The sequence below is a fragment of the Hippocampus guttulatus genome, chromosome 10 (assembly GCF_054856545.1).
Source record: "Hippocampus guttulatus isolate MCC_2025c chromosome 10, RoL_Hgut_1.0, whole genome shotgun sequence".
Taxonomy (NCBI): domain Eukaryota; kingdom Metazoa; phylum Chordata; class Actinopteri; order Syngnathiformes; family Syngnathidae; genus Hippocampus; species Hippocampus guttulatus.
Window position 1 is genome coordinate 19,392,560 of NC_141270.1, and position 22,857 is coordinate 19,415,416.

The 22,857-nt window shown below is 39.6% G+C and overlaps 1 protein-coding gene across 3 annotated transcripts in view; it reads left to right on the forward strand.

Annotated features, from left to right (window-relative positions):
* Positions 1-22,857, forward strand: part of gbf1 (golgi brefeldin A resistant guanine nucleotide exchange factor 1) — a 101,303-nt gene that overhangs the window by 62,469 nt on the left and 15,977 nt on the right. For 2 of the 3 annotated variants that reach the window (XM_086121493.1, XM_086121494.1), the window contains exons 14-34: positions 717-815; positions 922-1,116; positions 1,204-1,396; positions 1,536-1,673; positions 1,761-1,849; positions 2,937-3,139; positions 3,292-3,415; positions 6,428-6,553; positions 9,382-9,464; positions 9,976-10,212; positions 12,051-12,144; positions 12,605-12,781; positions 13,170-13,234; positions 13,414-13,537; positions 15,297-15,368; positions 15,510-15,604; positions 15,682-15,835; positions 17,664-17,889; positions 19,311-19,468; positions 19,574-19,823; positions 21,623-21,837. In XM_086121493.1, coding sequence (XP_085977619.1) covers positions 717-815; positions 922-1,116; positions 1,204-1,396; positions 1,536-1,673; positions 1,761-1,849; positions 2,937-3,139; positions 3,292-3,415; positions 6,428-6,553; positions 9,382-9,464; positions 9,976-10,212; positions 12,051-12,144; positions 12,605-12,781; positions 13,170-13,234; positions 13,414-13,537; positions 15,297-15,368; positions 15,510-15,604; positions 15,682-15,835; positions 17,664-17,889; positions 19,311-19,468; positions 19,574-19,823; positions 21,623-21,837 — 3,117 coding nt within the window. The remainder of the gene's footprint in view (positions 1-716; positions 816-921; positions 1,117-1,203; positions 1,397-1,535; positions 1,674-1,760; positions 1,850-2,936; positions 3,140-3,291; positions 3,416-6,427; positions 6,554-9,381; positions 9,465-9,975; positions 10,213-12,050; positions 12,145-12,604; positions 12,782-13,169; positions 13,235-13,413; positions 13,538-15,296; positions 15,369-15,509; positions 15,605-15,681; positions 15,836-17,663; positions 17,890-19,310; positions 19,469-19,573; positions 19,824-21,622; positions 21,838-22,857) is intronic. The other variant, XM_086121495.1, reaches the window with a different exon arrangement.

The window sequence follows — 22,857 nt, forward strand, 5'->3', positions numbered from 1 at the left end:
CAGTTTACGTTGAATTAGGCATGTTTTGGCCACCTTCATTTAAGACCCACGCTAATCACCATGTGGAGGGCAGCATAAAACATTTGAGTTCCTCCACAAAAGACTTGATTCACAATGCGTGTGTGAAATAGCAAGTCTGTGGCTCAATATTAAGTGTTGATTGTGTTATCAGCTGAACACATCATTGTAAACCACATAGACCATGATACTTTGTGCTGCTAAGCCACTAGGAACAGACAATAAAATGACTGATCCTTCCTATTTCTTTGTCAATACTTTTATTGACAAAAGACAATACTGTGCTCCCACCCCTCATATAAGTATTTCTTCACTATTTCACTAGGTGATGTTGGTGACCCCTGATCTAGGGTAATACAACCTGTTGGAAGTGGTAAAAAATCAAATAATGTGACATTGGCTTTATTTTTTTAAGAGAATCCGATTTGTGCAAGTCGTTATTACAGATTCAAAATTTGAATTTAATGCACCCTTTACATTTTAGGGAATGTTTGCCTAATACAGTGTGAATACTTTTTCTCAGCATAACAACATTTAGTAGTTGTGTTTGAGTTCCAGAAACTTCAAAATTAAAAATGTAAAATTTAAAAAAAGTACCAAATTATAATGACAGGTGGAAAGTGAAATGTAATACTTTGGAAAGTGGTCCAGATGAGGGTGAATAACATACCTATTTTTTTCCCCTTTCTTTCTTTTAGCTGCTAAGCATGGACCGTATGAACCTCTATGCTTTGTCGTTACGAGTGTGCTTCTTTCTCTTTGAAAGCATGAGAGTGCATCTTAAATTTCAGCTGGAGGTAATGTCAGTATTCTTTATTCGTCATGTACAATCTTCCTTAAGGAAACAGATCAATGTCTGACATGTACTTCATAATCATCACAAAATATGCTTACACCTGACAGATGTATCTGAAGAAACTGATGGACATAATCACATCAGAGAATATGAAGATGCCCTTTGAAATGAAGGAAATGGCTCTGGAGGCACTGGTTCAGCTGTGGAGGATCCCCAGCTTTGTTACTGAGCTGTACATCAACTATGATTGTGACTTCTACTGCTCAAATCTCTTTGAAGACCTTACCAAGCTGCTGTCAAAGGTAGCTTCCCCTTGAAGGAGACACATTGATACATTTAAGGATGGATTAATTCAAACTTGTTTTTCTTCTTTTCTTCAATTGTTCCAGAATGCATTCCCTGTATCAGGACAGCTCTACACCACTCACCTGCTGTCACTCGAAGCTCTACTAACTGTGATTGACAGCACTGAGGCTCACTGCCAAGCCAAAGTGCTAGACAACACCGCTCGCAAAGACCAGTCAGAAAAACTGCCAGTGGAGGAAGAAAATGTAATGAAAAATGGAATCGATGCTACAACTGGTAAACTATCCCAATATTTCATTGTGTGAATCTTGTTGGGGAATCTAAGAAGTGCGGTTTTATTTATTTATTTGCCTCATTATCTCAACATTTTGTGGACACATTAATTGATTATATTTTTTAACCACGCGTTTCTCAGATCTTATTCAAGAAGGCAGTACAAATGGCTTGAGTTTTCCTCTCGTGGATCGTGGTCCAGGATGCCCACCAACCAGTGGAAATCTGATGGCAGAAAAGATGAAATTGTGTAGAGAGGATCAAAGAGAGAGCGACACCAGTAAGGCTAGAGACCTGCATGGTTTTAATGATATAAAAAGAAAAAGGTAAACTAAAACTTAATTGTCCTTAACATTGTTTCTTTCAGCTGACAAGAAGATCTTGAAAAACCCTCAGCGTTTCTCATCAAGTTTACCTGATTCCCAAGAGTTGCTCGAAATCAGAGCAAAGAAAAAGGTGATATATATACATATATACATACACACACACAAACACACACTCACAATACATCGCTGTAGTTTGCCGAGGTGGGTGTGTCAGTAAATGTTACCGGTCCGTCATTCGCCAGCAGTCGGGCCACCCAACCATGATCAGCAGTCCAATATTATTTCAAGCTGAACCAAAACTGTAATCGTTAGTCCTTCAACCGTCATCATTATTTTAACCAGCCGTCAAATTACAGTTCATCACCACAATTTTTTTAAGACCATCAGCTGTTTTTCAAATTTATTTTCTTCTTCTTGTTCTTCGGCGGCGGCGTTGCGTCAGTAACAGCCAATTGGCGTCGAACGTCCAACTAAGTTAGATGCAGCACAAAGCAGACACACATCCAAATAAAGGTTAAAAAAAATCTTTACTGGACATTGTCATTCCTGTCTGTGGGACTGGCTCCCGATTCTAGCCCTACTCCATCAAAATTGTTGAAATGCATAACTGTTCAATTCTTCAATAAACAACGTGACACACAACAACTTATGTACAACTCCTGACAGGCTGCAAGAAGTTGCTGCTTTGTTTCACATGTTTATTGAAGAACTGAACAGTTATGCAGTTGAACAATTTTGATGTAGCTTATGACGAATCTGCAGACAGAAACAAAACAAATTACGAGACCTTGCCCACACAGCAAAGGCTTGGAATCGGGAGCTCATTAACCCGGAAACCAGTTTAACCATAGCACCAGGGAAGACCTGAAATAGGAGCAAGCTTGGAGAATCAGAACAGAGATTTGGTTCGCAGCCAACACTGTTAGGTCACCAGATTGATTAGTGTTCCAACTTTTTTTTTTGTTGGAGGACGAGGAGACCATCCTCTGCTCTGCTTGGCTTGCCTGGTGTATTCAATCCCGTGAGCCAAGCACACGCAAGACAGTGCACATTTTTCAGTCACTCAACGGCAAAAGTCCATCGGTGATGTACTGATAAAGTAGATCCGCCAGTACTGACCCGGTTAGTGACGATGCCGGTGATGATGCCCACCTCTGGTTGTTTGGACACAGGAGAGTGCATATGTAATTATATCGTTCATTTTTCCTTGTTCATAGCTTCTGATAGCAGGAACAGAGCAATTTAATCTGAAACCAAAGAAGGGAATCCAGTTCCTTCAGGAGAAAGGGCTTCTCAGTAATCCAATGGATAACAACCAAGTGGCCCAGTGGCTTCGAGAAAATCCCCGATTGGACAAAAAGATGATCGGGGAATTCGTCAGTGATCGCAATAATATGGAGCTCCTCGACAGCTTTGTCAAGTAAGATGTTCACAAAACATTGAACAATTTTCAATTTAGTTGTTGATTGCCAACTTTAAGATTGTTGAGTTATGGTGGTGATTAACTTTTAAACATTTGTGAGAGCCTTGAATGTTCACTTCTTTGTACAGTAAATATAAACTGTGTTGCAGCACGTTCGCCTTCCAGGGGCTTCGAATAGATGAGGCCTTGAGGCTTTACCTCGAGGCTTTCAGGTTACCCGGAGAGGCTCCAGTCATCCATAGACTTCTGGAAACATTTACAGACAACTGGCATGTAAGACATAGTCTGTCCCTTTTTGTAAAATCATTATATTTACATACACGTGTATATTTAGAATGAGATGTATAGTGTATCATATTGCATGTGTTACAAAAGGGATTTTCTACAATTTATCTTCTCTGAGCTACTTTGCACAGTGAATATGCCAGAGAGCTACTCATGTTTAGTAACTGCATTAATTTGCATAAAATAATTGCATAAAACGTTTTAAATATATTCCTGTATAAAAACTGAACTATTATTCACCAACAAGCATATGCTTACTTCATCCTGAGCATTTTCAAACATCAAATAATCGCTACCTTTTCTTTTCCATCGAACATCCCAACACCTGTTCAGCCAAGTTGGAGAGCGGTTCGGTCTACTCTTGCCTAACCTCTCATGACAGACAGACCCACTGCACAATTGTTGGATTTATAGCTAGTTGAAAAATAGTGATTTAATCTCAAGAGGTAGTGGGACATCCATGATTTTGATTGGATGAAAATATACTGTATATCCGTTATACCAAGTATTAAATCAAATATGAACTATTGACTGTTTGAATCCTAGGTTTCGAGTGACATACAATACAAGGTTTACCAAACTTGGACAATTCAAGAACCAAGCAGAAATCTATGTTGTACATAAACTACTATGATAAAGAACACAGCAGAAAGTAATTTATTACAACAAAAATATATTCATTTGCCAAGTAAACATGCTCGATGATGAATTGACTCATTTTGTTGCGGAATAACAGCAGCTCTGCTCTGAACCTCTCCCGGATGACAGAGTTCCTCATCCTATCTTTAAGGGAGAGCCTGTACACACTACAAAGTAAACTCATTTCAGCCACTTGTATCTGTGATCTTGTTCTTTCAGTCATGACCCACACCTTGGGTCTATAGATTGCCCAGGAAATCGGCATCCAATTAACAACAGATGCCTGCACCATGCAGGTCAATTCTCAATTCTCCGTAAATTGTGAACAAGACCTCCAAGATTAAAGTCAACAAAGCACTTTCAGGAGAAAAACACATTGCTCTTCTGAATCTGAGGTTCACTTTACCAACAAATTGACTTTACTAGAGGGTCTGAGAAATATGATCCCTCTGTAGTCGGAACACCCCCCCCCCCCAGTCCGCTTTCTTAAAAAAGGAGTGAAACACCGTAATCTGCTAATCCAGCGTCACTGTCGCCGATGTCCATGTGATGCTGCCAATAGGTGTCAACCAAGGTAATCTGACAATTTCCCGCGGGTGAATGCCATCCATCCCCATTGAGGACCTTTGAACCACCTCAGCGACCTCACTGCCAGAAATTGGCAAACCAACTAAAGAGTCTCCAGATCCGGCTTTCTCAATGAAAGACGTGTCTGTGGAATTGAGGATGTTTTTGAATTATTATTCCCAAAGTCCCAAATCTTGGTCTGCAGCGCCTCATCCCAGCTATACACATTGTCATCACTGCTCCCCTCTCATCATTCGCAAATCACTCTCCGTGTTATCTCTGACCTTCTTCCATGCCTAAATGTCTGTCCGAAGCGACAATTAAAGCTGTAGTCCGCATGGCCTGCTGCTACCCATTGGCTGTTTCCAAACTTCTCCTGGCCAAAAATACCTGAACTCTGGTTTCAGTTTGGTGGAATCCCTCACCGCCAGTGACCACCAACAGGTCCGGGGCACCGACGACTGAGATCCAAATGTTTTATTTGTAATCGGAGTTCATTCAGGCCCTTCTTCAATCGGTCCTTAAACTAGGACCTGTTTGTTCTGAGTGACATAGCAGGGGCAGAAAGCCTCCGACAACATTGCTGTTACAGTCAAACCTCGGTTTTCGTCCATAATCCGTTCCAGAAGGCTGTTCGAAAACCGAAATTGTTCGAAAACCAAAACCACACTCTTTTTAAAATAAAAATGTTTATTGAAATTTTGGGTCGAAAACCGAGGTTTGACTGTATTTTCATTGGGACACACAAACCCTCCTCCCATGATAAGGCTAAAGTGTAGAAGAGAATGAATGACATTGCATGTGGAAAATGGATTTCCATATACTCCTCCCACAAAGGACTGTCAAATGTTTATAAATGGATACTAGACTTTGACTACAATATGTCATATTTACATGCTAATGTTCATTTATACTTATTGTACATCGAGAAAAAAAGTGTGTTTTGCAGGTGCTCTTAAATGCCTAACATTTGCACTTTGCATGCGCAAATCTTTTGCGCAGGGCTCACCTACTCTGGTCCTCGAAGGCCCTTATACTGCATGTTTTAGATGTTTCCCTCTTCAACACACCTGATTGAAATGATCAGGATCATTATCAGGCTTCTGCAGAGCTTGCTGACGTGCTGGTCATTGTAATCAATTGTGTTGGAGATGGGAAACATCTAAAACATGCAGAACAGGGCCCGAACACTTTAGTTAGGTCATTGCTGATATTGGCACCTTCATGTATACTGTACATAGCACAACCTAAATTCGATCTAAATTGTCTTTACACACATCTGCCAACAATGCCAACTTTGTGAAATATAACCTTTTCCATGACCAGCTCATTTCAGCTGGTGTAAAGTTGGTGAGGATGGTGACAACATAAGTCAAAACCTGTCACATGATTAACCCTCTATTTTATAGTCGTTGGATGACATCAGTTTTAAAGACGGTGTGTCCCTGTCAAACACACAGGCACTTGCACGAGGGAAAAAGGGCGACTCTATTGCTCGAACATTTGTCTTCCCAAAATAGCATGAGAAACCATGTGACCTGGAAACTATTCCTAGTAGTGACCTTTTCTTGAATTGAACACGTAAAACAAAAATAGTCATCTTCAAAGCCTCACTGAGTCATTATAGGTAATGACTTGGTGAATTGGTTTTCCACTCAAATGGGTCTATTTAGAATTGATGATCTGATTCAACTTTTGTATGACATCAATCACAATTAATTACCTGTTTACATTTATCATTTGGTTCTCATCTCGACATAATCTATACTCTTTCCTACTTTTTTGTCTTTGCAGAAAGTAAATGGCTCTCCCTTCCTGACGAATGATGCAGGATTTGCCTTGGCCTACGCTGTTATAATGTTGAACACTGACCAGCATAACCACAATGTCCGAAAGCAGAATATCCCTATGACTGTAGAGGTTTGTCATCTCTCACTCTCTCAACGACTCTCACTCACTCACTCTCAAGTGAACAATTCTTGTAGTTATTCTGCCCAACTTTGAGATTTCACAGAAACAAAATTACTAATCATAGTAATTCTATACAATCTACTAATTTGCAACGCTGGTATTCTCATTTGTACCTCGATGCATTCATTATGTGTTGCCTCTTAAATATATTTCCATGTATTTCTTCAATTAAAAAAGATACTTTTTGATTGCCAGTACAACCTGAGTAAAGATTATTTTAGATCATTTTAGGCTTTAAAATTAAAAGTACAAATTACATACTAATTAACTTGAAGCTTCCTAGTCTTCATATATCAATTGTTTTTCTCTGTTGTCTCCGCGGTGCATGCCAGTGTCCGATGGTATGACATTCCTCTGGGAGTTGTAGCATTTGCACTGGTGCAGCTTGGCGGCGCAGAAAGCCCTCAGTCAACAGTGGTAGACAGTGGTGGTCTGTCTGAGCGGTGAACTCGTAAACAGGCAGCCGAGGGTGCGGGGGATGCACACTGTTTTCATCTGTTGTCCCTGCCTATGTTTTTGGCGGCTTCGATGGCAGATTGGGAAGATGAAACAGGCTCTGAGGTTTTGTTAATGCGCCACCCGTCTTTATTAACAAATAGCAAGTTCTTATTTTCTGGCTGTCCTTGCTTCGTTTTTTCATGGCTGTTGATCATTCATGAGGCTCCAATTCCTTTCGATAATCGCAATTTCCAAGAGGGCATTTGTAGTTTGGGGAAGAAGACATTTGACCTGTTGGCTCAGAGAATAGGAAGGGGTTGCTGAACAATATTTTAAAGAGGCCCAATAAAAGTGGTGCCGAACACTAAAGTTAGTTGGCAGCTTGCAATGTGCAGTATTCAACAGAGCATATGTTGGCACTGTGGTTATTTTGGTCGTGGAAAAACAATGCAGAGCATCAGTGAGTAAATCAGAGCCTTTTATGAAGTTCGACAGTGGGATGGTGTATTTTCAGAGAGACATACTGTACGTCAGGTGAGTTCTGTAATGTTAAATTTGCGTTAAACATGCTGCCCCTCTTTCAACAATTCAGTTTTTGTCCACTTGGTGGTGTGAGAACACTGTGTTACTACATGACAGGAAAAGCATTGGACAACGCAACTTGTTCTGCCACTCTTTGCCAGCAAGCCCAAGAGCGGTATCAAAAAATGTCTTTCCTAAGATAATAATGTTGAGTAGTTACTGAATTTAGGCGTTATTCATCCTTTACCAAATCCTGCCAACATCCAACTTGAGGCTGACAGTTATCACTAAGTCATTGTGTTTATTTACAGAGGGATCTTTGCCCTAATCCCTGTTTTGGAGTCTTAACCATATTAAGTGACACATTATGTGTGTACCCACCCGGAACCCCTTTAATTGTTCAGTGGATGCTCAGTTAAAGTAAAGGCATAATACTTTGTTTTATTAACTGAAATTCATCGACAGGGACCAAGTCTTGAAATAACCAATTTGGTAATCGGGGACTTCATTTGAGTAACATTTTTTTCTAATTTTGAGGGGCTTTTTTTTTTTTTTTTTTACCATTAATCCCTGAAACAAAGATTTTAATAAACAATAAAAATTCACCAATGTAACAGACAATTTGAAAGTAGCGTTGCAGCCAAGAAATATTTCAGTATATTTTACTATAAGTGTACTGTACTGCTGAAAATTCAATTGTATTGAATATTCGGATAAAGTGTATTTTTGCATGACTAATGACCTACTGTGAATGGTAAAGAGAAAATAAGTCAGCTTTATTGTCAAATATGCTCTCTCTACAACATTCAGCACAGATGAAATTTCTTTCCTCACAACCACAGTGCAAACATGCAGTGCATTGAAAATACACACAGCTAAAAATAAGGGCAGTGAAACTGCATAAATCAGATATTTCTCTGAATACCGGAGACAAATTCCTTGTGTGTTCTACATACTTGGCTAATAAAGATGATTCTGATTCTGATTCTGAATAACAAGTGGCTAATTGCAGAGCGACCAACCAGCAAAAGCTTCCACAGGGTTCTAGACGTATGTTTGTTATTGTGGTTATGGCAATGGTTGTAATAGCTTTCCCCAAACTGTTGTTAGTCACAGTTTGTGATTTGGAGGGGCGGGGGCAATAACTTTTTCACAGAGAGCCGCCAGATAGGTTGGAATTTCCCCCCCCCCCCCCTGGTAAATTAAGTAATTATTTAGAAACGTCATTTTATACATTCCTTTGGTTGTCTTGATATAATATTAAAATACGTTTGAACTGAAACCTTTGTGTATGATAAATATGTAAAGAACAGGAATAAGGAAAGGGGCAAATACTTTCTCACGGCATTGTATTTGAGCAATCTGACCCATGATTTTTTAAATTTTTAATCCGGAACAATACACACATAATGAGTCATGATGGTAACCAGCCAGAAAATTGCCGGTACCCATAACCAACACAGACAAAGGCCTGCGCAGAGGTAATATTGTTGATACATTGACATTGTCAATGCAGAGAAGCCGCGTAGGACCCAAGACAAGGTAAATTGACCATTAGTGACACCATGAGCCTTGGGAAGAACAAGGTCGATGTTGTTTACAGTTGGCGCACGGTGCTTGCCACATAGACGGCTGCATGTTTGTAGGTGGCGTTAAATGTCAAATTTATTTTGATTTGCAAGCTGTGATGTGAACCTACTTATTTCAAGCCTTGGTACAGGATATCATTGAATTGCTTAACATTTTTGCTCTAGAAGAATTGGTTGTAGAGGAAGATTCATCAAATAAGGTGTCCTTCTTGTTTTTGTTTTCAACAGCAATTCAAGAAGAATCTGAAGGGAGTTAATGGAAACAAAGACTTTAACCAGGACATGTTAGAGGATATCTACAATGCAATCAAGTAAGCTTGAGTACTATACAGGTCTTTAAAATATTTCCAATTTTGAAAAAAAAACATCCAACACACCTCTGTGGTTTATGGTGTTTCAGAATGTTATAAAGCAAGCCCATTTTTTTTATAGAAGTGTGGTCTTGTACAATATTTAAATTCAGAAGCATGGCCTTGTGGTATATGTAAATAGAAAGCAATCACGTTCCTGACTTTGAAGATTCAAAGATAACATCACAAAATGGTATATGCTGCCACAGAAGGCACGTTTTATTCACCCACTAGTATTCCAGCACCATGAGCAACTGCAGAGTCTATATATTGCTTGAAGATGCTTCAACAAGACTGACAAACCAGGACCTGCACCTGACTTGACCAACATTACAATATGCATTTAGCGTGTAACAGTTCTGCAGACAGAAGTGCTCCAAGCACTTTATTTTGCTTCAGTATCTGCTTGTGATTTAACTACGAAACATCTGTGTTCACATCTTAAAATCCAGCATTAATTTTCCTTTTGCAGGAATGACGAGATTGTGATGCCAGATGAGCAGCCTGGTTTAGTGAAGGAGAACTATGTCTGGAGTGTGCTGCTACATCGCGGTGCTACAGCAGAGGGGATGTTTCTTCACCTGCCACCTGGCAGCTATGACCATGACTTATTCACCATGACCTGGGGTCCGACTATTGCCGCCCTCTCCTATGTCTTTGACAAGAGTCTGGATGACAACATCATTCAAAAGGCCATTACCGGCTTTCGGTACTGTACATATGTGGACAATTTGGTTGAACTGGGAAGATGCTTAGTAATATGAAAAAAAAAAGTGTGTGTGTGTGTGTGTGTGTGTATATATATATATATATATATATATACATGTATTAGAGCTGTCAGTTTAGCGCGTTTTTATTGACATTAATTTAAATGAATTTTAACGGGATTAAATTTTTTCTCGCGAGATTAACGCGGCACACGTCACAGCGGATGTTACGTTGCTCTATAAATAAACCGGAAACAAAACAACAAGCGCGCTGCATAGGTCCACGCACGTTTGTTTTGCCAGCCATGGCAGCGCGAGACACCGAAAACGGATACTTAAAGAGTTTAGGAATGGAAAGTTTACTTTTAAAAAGTTGCCAGATTGCTCCACTGACAAGACCAAAGTTACCCGATCATACAGGTATACGAGGTATGCCACTGACGCGATCGTTACTTGTTTGGAACTATTTTGTGTGGAAGGTTACAGTGTTCCATGTCCATATAAATAGAGCGGGTGGAGCTTCTCTGTGTTCGTCTGACAGTGACAGTGCGTTGAGGCGGTGACATGACAACGAAAGTTCAGCGGTGCAGTGGTAGCGACCTAGTGAAAATAAAATGTCTCCATTGCTGTCATCGAACCAAGTGTAGTCATCCGAAATGATGTCTACACAAAACCGTAGAGAGACTTCCACGCAAGAAGGACCAACAGAATCAACATAGCCTGACTGCCGTGTTCAAAGCAAACTTGAGAAAAACGAAGTATGCAACCATGGCTTAAATCCACTATAGGCTGAGTACAAGTTTACCTTAGATATGCACTTTATAATGTTATATTGCTCTGTTTTGATTCCATAAAAAGAGCTGTTAAAGCAGCTGTTGTGTGACAAAATATTTTTTTCACTGTAGTTGATGGACAGTAATATTGTGTGAGAGATCATGTGTAAATAACTGTTCCAAGTGAAAAATGTTCATGTAAAATTGAAAATCGAAATTGTTATTTTAGTAAATATTTGCATTTTGCACATAGAAAACTGATTCATGATTCCATGTTGATGAGAGCATTAAAATGGGGAAAAATAGGACAAAAAAATATAAAGGGAAATTCAGAAACGATTGAAAATGTGTGAGTCATCACGATTAATTTTTTGTGAATTTGAGTTAATTATGACAGTTGCATTTTTAATTAGATTAAATATTTTAATCGTTTGACAGCTCTAATATATACGGTATATATATATATATATATCTTCTCCTTTCAGCTTGTCCCTTTTCAGCGTGTGCCACAGCGAGTCATTAAAAACATACAATACATACTGATTCACCAATAGATTTATTGGAAAATATATATGCTGTACACACTATAAACGAAAAGTGGCATATAAGAGGCAGCCATATCTTTGTCTCTAGATCTGAGGCTGTTATCCTGTAGCACTTACTTTAAAGCACTATTCTTTTTGATTTTGATTACGTTCAATGTCAGAACTAGCCAGTCCATGTACTGCATGTACAGCAAGTCTTTCAGCTGAGGTTTTAGGCTTTCAAATGTTAATTTTTCTTTGTTTATTTTGTTTTTAAATTATTGGTTCCCACCATTTCATATGAATGGCTGCTTACAAAGCTTTCCAGAACATATTCATTGAGTCTTTTGCGTTGTAGAATGTGTATTCTTCTTACAAGCACCTCAACAATATATGTGACGAAGCTCACTTAAAATAGGTTTGAAAAATGTTTTTTTTAAATAAATTATGTTTCTAAAGATAATAGTATAGTTCATCATGCTAATATTGCTAAAACTTGCGGTCATGCTGAAATCATATTCAAATGTGTTTGCCTCTGTGCAGGAAATGTGCCAAGATAGCAGCTCACTATGGATTTAACGATGTTTTTGACAATCTGATCATCTCGCTGTGCAAGTTTACCACTCTGAGCAGTGAGGTGAGAAAACTTTGCATTTGTCGCTGTGATCTGTTATGAATTGCCAAAATCTTGCTCATAATGACATGGCAAGATATTTTATTTGGTACTGTAACCATAATTTTACTCATGAAATACAAAAACAAGCCGTCTGATGCGGTCACACATTTTCGTGAATTTGTGGTCTGATGTACAACCCATACACTGTATTTTTGAATAGTTGTGCTATAGCGTCATGGCATTTTAAAACAGTACAAGACACCAAACAAGATATCCCTGGTCGTCACAAAGACGCGTTGTCTGTGTGATTTAATACTATTCATAACACAGCTTGATATGAAACTAGTTAAAAGGGCTGAAATAAGCAAACTTGTTTATTTTGGTGGCTCCTTCAATGCCATCAAGAAATTACACTCTTTTTCACAAAATTAAGATGGAAGAAGATTAGCATTGATAGCTGACTGGTGGTTCTCCTTTGTAGTCAGTGGAAAACCTCCCGACTGTGTTTGGGAGCAACGCAAAGGCACAAACAGCCGCCAAGACAGTGTTTGATCTTGCCCATCAGCATGGCAACATCCTTCGAGAGGGTTGGAAGAACATCATGGACTCCATGCTACAGCTGTTCAGGGCCGAGCTCCTACCCAAAGCCATGGTTGAGGTCAGTTTCAAGTGCTTGAAGAATACGTATTAAGACCTTGACTCAATTTTGTGTCATTTTAAAATTATTTTGAAATAAATTTTCAGTCTGTGTATGGTTGTCAAGAGTCTATGAGTTCTAATTTAATGTTTCAACTTCTCATGTAGCCCAATGAGGTAATGATCGTCATCAAGTTTGTGTTTTCTCAAATGTTAAAATAATCTTTTTTGTGAACCTGTTGAATTACAGTTGACTTAAAATGCATTTTGAATCAAATGTTCACTCATTCTGTGTGGTGGTGGTGAACTGCTGTTCTATTTTGTTTTATTGGGAGGTTTTTGCTGCCACCTACAGGCAGTCCTTTGGCATTTATTTTATTTTATTTTATTTATTATTATTATTTTATCAGGTGGAGGATTTTATTGAACCAAATGGAAAAATCTCTCTTCAAAGAGAGGAAACTCCTTCTAATCGGTATGTATGATTTTTGGAACCGTGGATAATGTTTTGTGTGATGTTTTTCTTTTTTTTCCCCCACTGGTTTGTACAAAATGGTTTCTGTAACTGCATTGAAAGCTTTAAATGGCGGAACGAGAAAAAATGTAGTATTAAAAGCAATTAAGCAACTTTAGTCTTTTACAATGTCATTTCAGTGGGGAGTCAGCAGTGTTGAGTTTTGTCAACTGGCTGACTCTGAGTGGCGCTGAGCAGTCTGGATTAAGAGGACCATCTATGGAAAATCAAGAGGCCAAACAGGCCGCCATCCTCTGCATAAAGGTGCTGAATAAAATTTACAATACGTGACTTATATCAATACATTCATCCAAAATATAACCACCTAAAGGGCATCATGTATAATGATGTGTTTTTGTATTGTCATTCAGTGGACCCCCGCTATTTGTCTGACTGTGATTAACAAATTTCCACAAATAATTGGCGCTTGTCTTGTTTCCAATATTAATTGTTCAATCCATGAAAATTGTATAAACTATGATCCCGAAACCTTTTATTAGCATTTCAAATGCTTACAGAATGTCTTAAAATCTAACTGCTATACGGCTTATATGCAGCACACTTTTAGTTTTTAATTGCAACTTGCATGATAAAAATTGTTTGTGACGTCTTTGTTTGTCCTATTGCCACGATTATGTTAAGTTTAGTCCTTGCACTCTGTCATATAGTGCAGACAGCCAGGCATATTCCACAATGCAACCTTTATTCAGGACTCAAGGCAACCTGTCATCTGATTGCCTAGTGTAATAGGATTTTTTTTCTTCTCCGCAATCTTGCGATTTAATATGCACATATTTTTCAAGGTCCTGTATTCATGTATTTGAAACGCTAAAGTCATTCATCATTTTGGGAAATTGAAACCACTTTGATTTACCGGTAAAGCACTTTGAGGCCAAGTGAATCAGATTTTCTCTTTCTACACAAAACTTCCTAAACATTGGCTGGTCTTTGAAATTAATATACTTTTCGGCTCCAGGAGGTTAAACTTCAGACCCCTCGCTCAAAGAGTTGCCGATTTAATGGGCTGGTGGGATAACCTTTATTTTTCTTTTTTTACCTGGGTGATAGACAAATTATAATGTACACATTTCCTTCTTTTTTTAAACGTATTTATTATTTTTAAACAATAGGGAGGGGGGTACTGCAGTGCGGCAGAGAAGGGGAGAAAGAGGGAGGAGTTAAGGGTGAGGGGATGAGTGGGACCGATCGAGAGCAAAAAAGGAGTGAGAACTCTTACCATGACCTGTCTGAAACAGACATTATGGACTGGAGATGTTACTTTCAGCTCCTTGATCCTTTGACAAACATGTCATCTTACCATGACCAGCAATAGCACTTCTGAGGACTATCCGGCTGACCGCAAAAGCATATGCGAAGTAGATGTTGGCCGACGTATTAAGAATGGCAGTGGAAACACAGCCAGAGAGGAAGGCTAAATGCTTTGGATCCATGACTGTTGCTAACTAACCTTTAGCTTCCTAATGTGCAGTCTGTTAACAACAAGATGGGTAAGCTGAGAGCCAAGGTAACAGTAGGTTCAAGTGAGAGAAAAATTTTGCTCAATGGATATTGAAGTGCTGATGGTAAAGTGCCAACCGTTTTGTCGACCAAGATTTGTTCATGCTGGCTTGTTACAGCCCACCATCGGGCAACAAGGCTATAGCTTCCAGCTATAGCTCTACTTACTGCATGCCATCATAAACCGGAAACTGCACAATGCACACCAATATGCTATGTTTGTTGCAACAGGAGATTTTAACCAGTGTAATCCTACAACCCTTTTCCCCAAAGTACGCTCTTACATACATTCATAATGAAGACATTATTTTGCCGCAAAGGACTTTTTTTTTCTCCACGTGTTCGTCACGTTACAGAAAATAATGGCTGAATTTTTCCGCAAATAATGAATAGGTGCCCGAAAAAAAGATTGAAAAACAATGAATAGGTGATTCGCAAATACAAATAACGCAAATACTGTAATCGGCAGTCCACTGTGTACTTGAATTTCTCTGTTTATCTTCAGCAATGTGACCCAGAGAAGATGATTACAGAGAGCAAGTTCCTCCAGATTGAGTCTTTACAGGAACTTATGAAGGTAACTGTTGGATTGAATTTAGTAGTGTGAATATTAATTGCATTTTGTTTTTTTATGTCCTGCTGCCCATGAGTTATCTTTTTTTTCGTGTTGTTGCTGAGAAGTCTACATGATGAAACATAATTACATTATCTTCTACAGGCTTTGATATCGGTCACCCCCGATGATGAGACATATGATGAAGAGGATGCCGCCTTCTGCTTAGAGATGTTACTGCGTATTGTAATGGAAAATCGGTAATAGTTGCAACAAAGTGATACAGCATTTGTTTCTTGTTTTGGTGCACTAAAAATAAATGTGTATCTGCTTTTAGGGACCGTGTGTCGTGTGTATGGCAGACAGTGCGTGAACACCTGTGTCACCTCTGCGTTCACGCTAACGAGAGCTGCTTCTTGGTGGAGAGAGGTGTAGTGGGACTCCTTCGTCTTGCCATTCGCTTGCTACGACGAGAAGATATTAGTTCCCAGGTAGGGGAGTCACTCTCTTCCATATGTTTATATATCGGTTTAACAGCTACAGTGTCTCACCAGAATTTCAGAGCTCCCTTTACTCCCACGAATGATTGTTACTTTCTATTATTGTTCACCTTCTAAGCCACAGGTGTCTAACTTAAGTCACGGAGGCCAGGTCCGGTCCGCCACTTCATTTTATGTGGCCCACGGAAGTTGATGATTCTTGCTAAAATCTCGACCAGCATTTCTAAATGTCATATGTAGAAATAATAACACATTGAGATATTAAAAACTATTGTCCTTGCCATCTGATTTCAAAAGTAGTTATCCATTAGTTGTATGTTGTGTATTTATAATAATATGAGGGGATTCAAAATGTGTTTGGTTTCACAGTCATAGATAATGGCCCTCTGCGGGAAACCGTAACTATAATGTGGCCGTGACAAAAATGAGTTTAACACTCCTGCCTGAAGCTCTCTCTCTGTATTATTCATGAGTAATCAGACATCGTGATTGTGGCCATTTTCTTCTTGGCTGGTTGAATGAGCTCGTCTGATCTGTTCGGAAAACACTTGAACAATGAATTTCATGTTCACAAATACAGGTAAATAATTTGAGTAATTTGGCAAGCATTTTTATCCACCGTGGACAAGAGTGAATTAAACACAATACGAATTCCAAATTCTCATCTTGAGTTTGCTGAAGTCAAACATCACATTAAAAATTAGTCCCATTTGATTAACCATGATGTATTTCTCTTTTTCATTAAATTCAAGCTGCATTGTGTATAATGCTCTTTGTCCAAACATCAGGAGAGATAAATGTAATTTCTTCTTTAGTGTGCACTGCTATTTGTCGTGTCACTTGCCTGTATTTCTAAATTTTTCGATCAACTACATATTTCCCCTTTCCCAAAACCTTAGAATATCCATCCCTCCGATTTTTCTTCCGGTTATCCGGGGTCAGGTCGAAGGGGCAGCAAATTTCCCTCTCCCCAGCCACTTCGCCCAGTACTTTGGGGGGATTCTTGAGGCATTCCCAGGCCGGGAGACATAGTCCCTTCAGCATGTCCTGGGTTGTCCCCTGGGCCTCCTCCCAGTGAGTTGTGCCCAGAACAACTCACCAGGGAGCCATCCAGGAGGCATGCTTACTACACACCTGAGCCACTTTAGCTGGTTCCTCTCAATGAGGAGCCAGCACCTCCTAGTTGACTGAGCTTATCACACTATCTCTGAGGGAGAGACCAGACACCCCACAAAGGATTTGGGCCGCCTCTGTTCAAGCTCTTGTTCTTTCGGTCATAACCCACAGGTCGTGACCATAGGGGAAGTAAAGAAAGTAGATAGACCAGTAAGTTGTTTTCCGTGGCCTGTCGGAACCCCTCCTGCGAGTTACCAAAGGTTTGGCCTCAGCGACCACTGATGCTGTATTCTGCTTGGCCTGTGCCTGCCAGTAACAATCACCTGCCTGTGAAGTCCTACAGGCCATAAAGGCCCAATCGGACTTTTTAGCTTGACAGCATTCCTTACGGGCCGGTGTCCATCAATGGGTTCGGTTATTACCACCACGACTGGCATGAACCACCTTACGACCACTGCTCCGGTCGGACGCTTTCAACAATGAAGGGACGGGAAATGTCTCTGACTCAATATCTTTCCAATATAATTACTAAAATGACCAACAATTTGTTTATTTGTTTTAAGTTATGTGGAAATGTTTTCCTCAAGGTAACACTGTCAACCCATGTGCATGTACAGTACAGTATTTCATTGTGCTATCGAGATCTCAAAATATCTGCTCTTTGGTTTTCCTCCTTTTTCATTATTTGTGATCCCACATGCAGGTGCTCCTTTCCCTGCGTCTCCTGCTTATGATGAAACCCCATGTTTTGTCCCGGGTCAGCAGAGAGGTGGCTTATGGCCTTCATGAGCTGCTCAAGACTAATGCGGCCAACATCCACAGTACAGACCATTGGTACACACTCTTCTCACTGCTTGAATGCATTGGTGCTGGAGTGAAACCTCCTGCCTCCTTTCAGTTTACCTCCGCCAGCACGGACATTGAAACAGGTGCAGTATTTCTTTGTCTCATAGTTGTAGTGCACACATTTTATGGATATTAACAGTTCATAAATGTTTGCAATTTTGATTCAGTGCATCATAAATATGATTTTTCAATATACACTGTACCTCTTGCAGTTCTTAACTGATCCAAATCAAACACTTAAACCTGTAAACTGACAAAAATTGTCTGTACATTCGTCTCTGTGTGCCCTGCGATTGGCTGGCAACCAGTTCAGGGTGTCCCCCGCCTACTGCCCAAAGACAGCTGGGATAGGCTCCAGCACCCCCCGCGACCCTAGTGAGGATAAAAGCGCTTCGGAAAATGAATGAATAGAAACATGAATATTAAATCATTTAAATCAACAGACGAGAGATCAACACTTCTCTTTTATTACCAGATACAATAGCATTTGGATTTGATAAAGTACTTGGAAACAGCAAGCGTATTTAATGTGATCCAAGGACTGGAAGGTGACTGACAGATATTTTTATATTTTATTTGAGAAGGGCAATTATTTTTACACATAGGATCATAGGCTTGTTGTTGTTATTGAAGGCAAATTATGGTTAAGGCTTAGTGACCGTGTATGGGTGTTGGAATAAATGCAATTCTGTTATCCCATATTTACTCTCTGTGTAACTTTAAAAGCTGTTTCAGAGTGAAACCTCGCAAATACCTCACAGACAATGGGGTAGGTTGGTAATGGTAGACTTGTCGGACCGGGAGAGCTCAGGCTGCTCCTGTTCTAGCTTTTAAGACAATATCTTGTTGTTAAGTGAAAGGCTTCTGGTCAAATTAACTGTTGCTTGTGAGAAGATAACATCAACCCAGGACACCATGAGAGGGACATCGCAAGCTGTGTTCGTGGACCATTGACATCCAGTAGGAGCCGTTTGATGACATCTCAGGAATGAACTGTGTGTTCTTATTGAAACTCTGCTTTACTGAAACTGTTGTGGAATGTGAAAATACTCCCCACACCCATTAGAAGATCGTGTATCAGGGAAATCCTTCCAATAAATGCAAGGAGACAAACGCGCTCTCTTCGGAGTTGCTCTGGAACCTGTAACGGTTTACATTGCAGAGCCAGCTGGAGAGCTGCTCTGAGATTGTGAACGGAGATATGTTTTAGCGCGCTCTCTCTTGCAAGAAAGACAACCATGCCTGCCTCCTGAGTCTTCATGTTCCTGATGTGTTCTTAGCATCAGATTACCAGCATTAACCTAACAATGGGATATATTTTAAGAATAATTCCGTTCCAATGCTTCTGCTCACCTAAAATGTGGTTTGTTCAAATAATGTTACCGTCTAAGTTGTGTATGAGATCCAGAATGATCCAGTAGGTAAATACCTGGAAATGAATGCAAAATTGTCTCATTCATCTTTTGACATCAAAAAAATCAATCTGTCGTCTTTGTGTGCTCAGGTGCCCAGTCAGATAGTGAGTTGCCATCCCATCATCCGAATGAAGTGAGTTTAGATCGCGGCTACACATCTGACTCAGAAGTCTACACTGAGCACAGCAAGGCCCGAATCCCTCGCTCCACAACAGATGTGGATGTAGCAAGCAGTGAATGGCTGATGGTCAGTACCCGCACATTAATTCAGATGAGCTTCTTCTTTGACATTCTCATTCTGAAATCCCTAAACTTAACCTCTGCTTTGTGCTTTTGTTTTTGTTTTTTTTAGGTTGGAAAAGAGGATTTAGAAACCAGTAAGACCCCACTTTTAAGCTCCAAATCTCAACTCAATCATCCCTTGGTCAACCAGTACAGTCTGACACTGGGTCAGGACCTTGGCCAGCATGACACAAAGTCTCTGATCAAGTGTGTTGAAACACTGTCATTCATTGTCCGTGACGCTGCCCACGTCACACCGGACAACTTTGAGCTGTGTGTCCGAGCCATCCGGGTATTTGTGGAAGCTAGTCTCAATGGAGGTTAGTTACTCAAATGCACATAACTAAGATTTTCACATTGGCAGATCATTCTGAATAAAACGGCATGTGTAACATTCTCAAAATATTAATGAAAGACTTGGCTCACCTTCTTTCAAGTTTTGATTGTCCTAACGGAAAGGATATTTCACTTAGTGTACTACCGGAGACAAATTCCTTTTGTGTTCTACATACTTGGCTAATAAAGATGATTCTGATTAAATACAATGTTAACATAATGTTAATGTTATAATGTTCTAAATATGTGTTTGAAACATTTGAAAATTGCAAAGTACCAGTAGAATACATGCCCAAATTGCAGTTGACCCCAACTACTTCAAGTATATTGAAGGGTATTGAAAGAATTTGTTCCTTCAGATTTTATTTTTATATTTTTGTATATTTATCACCCATACATTTTTTCTGTCATCTAGTCAACTTAAATATCTCACAAAGACAACCAAAGTAAATACGAAATGCACGATGCCAATGATGACTCCATGTTAAAAAAAAAAGTTGTTGAGAAGTAGACTACAAATCCAATTTAGAAATCAATCATGCCATGATCCAAAGAATTTCAACAGGAGAAACAAAATGACAGAAAAATTATCACGCCACCAACTGTTAAATAGCTTTTTATTCCCTATTTATAGTTAATTCCAAGACTGGTAAAAATCAAGACAAATGCAGTATGGGCTCTTTGTCTTGCAGCATACAAGGTTTATTACAGTGCGTGGGGGTGATCTACTGTATCCGATCACTCCCTGAAGCTCAACAACCCAAAAGATAAAACCAAACACTTTTATTGCTTTTATTTGAAGCTAAAATCTCATTCGGAAATAATGTTATCCACCTTATGTGAAGCCAACTAAGACGGACTAAGACAGGCAGTAACGAATTTGTGCAGAAGCCTAATTTGTGGTACAATGCAAGCTCGCCTTCCACCGCAAAACTCTGCATATACATAGAGCAGTTGGAGCCACCAGTTATAGACCCGACCAGTACTTAAGTTTGGATCTTGAATCATCACATTGTATATATAAAGTAGCCCCCACCTTTGCATGACAATGTATTTCATTCATGTCAGAAGGATTGGTTTTGGATTGTTTGTCCTTTGTTAATATACTGTATGTGCTAAACGGCATTGATTTCAACACATTGGTACATCATCAGGTTTACTGAAGGAAATCATCCAATGTCACAGAAACTGTCCAAAAATTATTTTAAATTATTTCATAAGAAATGATGTACAGTTGAGTAATCCGACCCCCAAATAGCGGGTGATAGGGACTTGGGAATTTCCCCCAGAAATTCTTCCAAAAATCTTGATAAACAGTCGACATACAGTATGTATACCACAACAAGCAGGGAGGTGGCGATGTAGGCATTGGACAGGAGAAAGGGGTTGGGTAGATCCTCGCGAAAAACTAAAAGAGAAAACCAAAAAAGAAATTATTTTAAAACATACTGAAAAGAAATGTTCATCTACCTATGACTGTAATAAGAGTCACGGGTGACAGGCAGAGCGACTAAATGCTCTTCCACTTCATCCTAAATGACAGATGGTACAATTTACTTGTGTATCCACTGCATACAACAAAATGATAGTTGTGTATCTGATTCCACACAAAGAAAATCCATGTCAGTTTATTATTCATCAATGCTTATTTTAAATAGGCAAACAACAAAGCAATTGAATAAAAAGAATCATTGAAGTTGTAGCAAGGAACTGTTTTAAATTTAAATTAACAAAATGTTCCAAGCTGTGCTGCAAAGATGTTTCTGCTTGTTTCATTCCTCAGGTTACCGCAACCATGACAAGAAGAAGAGTCATAATTCTGCCAAGTCTCGTTTGCGGAAGAAAGCTGGAGCAAAGGAGAAAGAAAGTGGAAATGGAACAAGACGAGGTGGAAGTCGAGCCTCCAGTCAACGGCCATCACGTTCCCATAGTGATGATGAGGAGGATGAGGGTGTCCCAGCAGGTTACCATACGGTGTCATTACAGGTTAGTCGGGATGTAAGTACAGGAGCCTTCTTTCTCATACTATCGAATGTCAGTGATCACACGTTTACCAAAACCGAAAGCTACCAAAATACATACACAATGGTACAAATCTCATTGAGACTTAAAAATATTTTGATTGCAGCAATTGGTTGCGCAACACGATCAGGATTTTTTAACCGATCATCAGGTTACAAGAATAAACGATAACTGATCACTGATACAATCCGAAGATGGACCAATTTATCCTATCTATTTAAACGTGTTAATTTACTGTAAAGTCAACATCTGCTATTTGAAGGATTTGGGCGCAGCCCACAAATAGCTAAAATTTGTGTTTTGATACACATTTAAATGTATTGGGGGCGGGCGGGAAGAAAAATAATTACACCTGAAGAATTCTCCTCAAAATGCTGATAAACAAACATTTAGTGCACAGAAAATGAGGTGGATAGGGGGAACATGACTCATCGCGCACCCCCCCCCCCCCAAAAAAAACCCTAACAGATCTCCAATCTACAGTGGGGCAAATAAGTATTTAGTCAACCACCAATTGTGCAAGTTCTCCTACTTGGAAAAGATTAGAGAGGCCTGTAATTGTCAACATGGGTAAAGCTCAACCATGAGACAAAATGTGGGGAAAAAAACTCAGAAAATTACATTGTTTGATTTTTAAAGAATTTATTTGCAAATTAGGGGGAAAAATAAGTATTTGGTCAATACCAAAAGTTCATGTCAATACTTTGTTATGTACCCTTTGTTGGCAATAACGGTGGCCAAATGTTTTCTGGAACTCTTCACAAGCTTTTCACACACTGTTGCTGGTATTTTGGCCCATTCCTCCATGCAAATCTCCTCTAGAGCAGTGATGTTTGGGGGCTGTCGTTGGGCAACACGGACTTTCAACTCCCTCCACAGATTTTCTATGGGGTTGAGATCTGGAGACTGGCTAGGCCACTCCAGGACCTTGAAATGCTTCTTATGAAGCCACTCCTTTGTTGCCCTGGCTGTGTGTTTGGGATCATTGTCATGCTG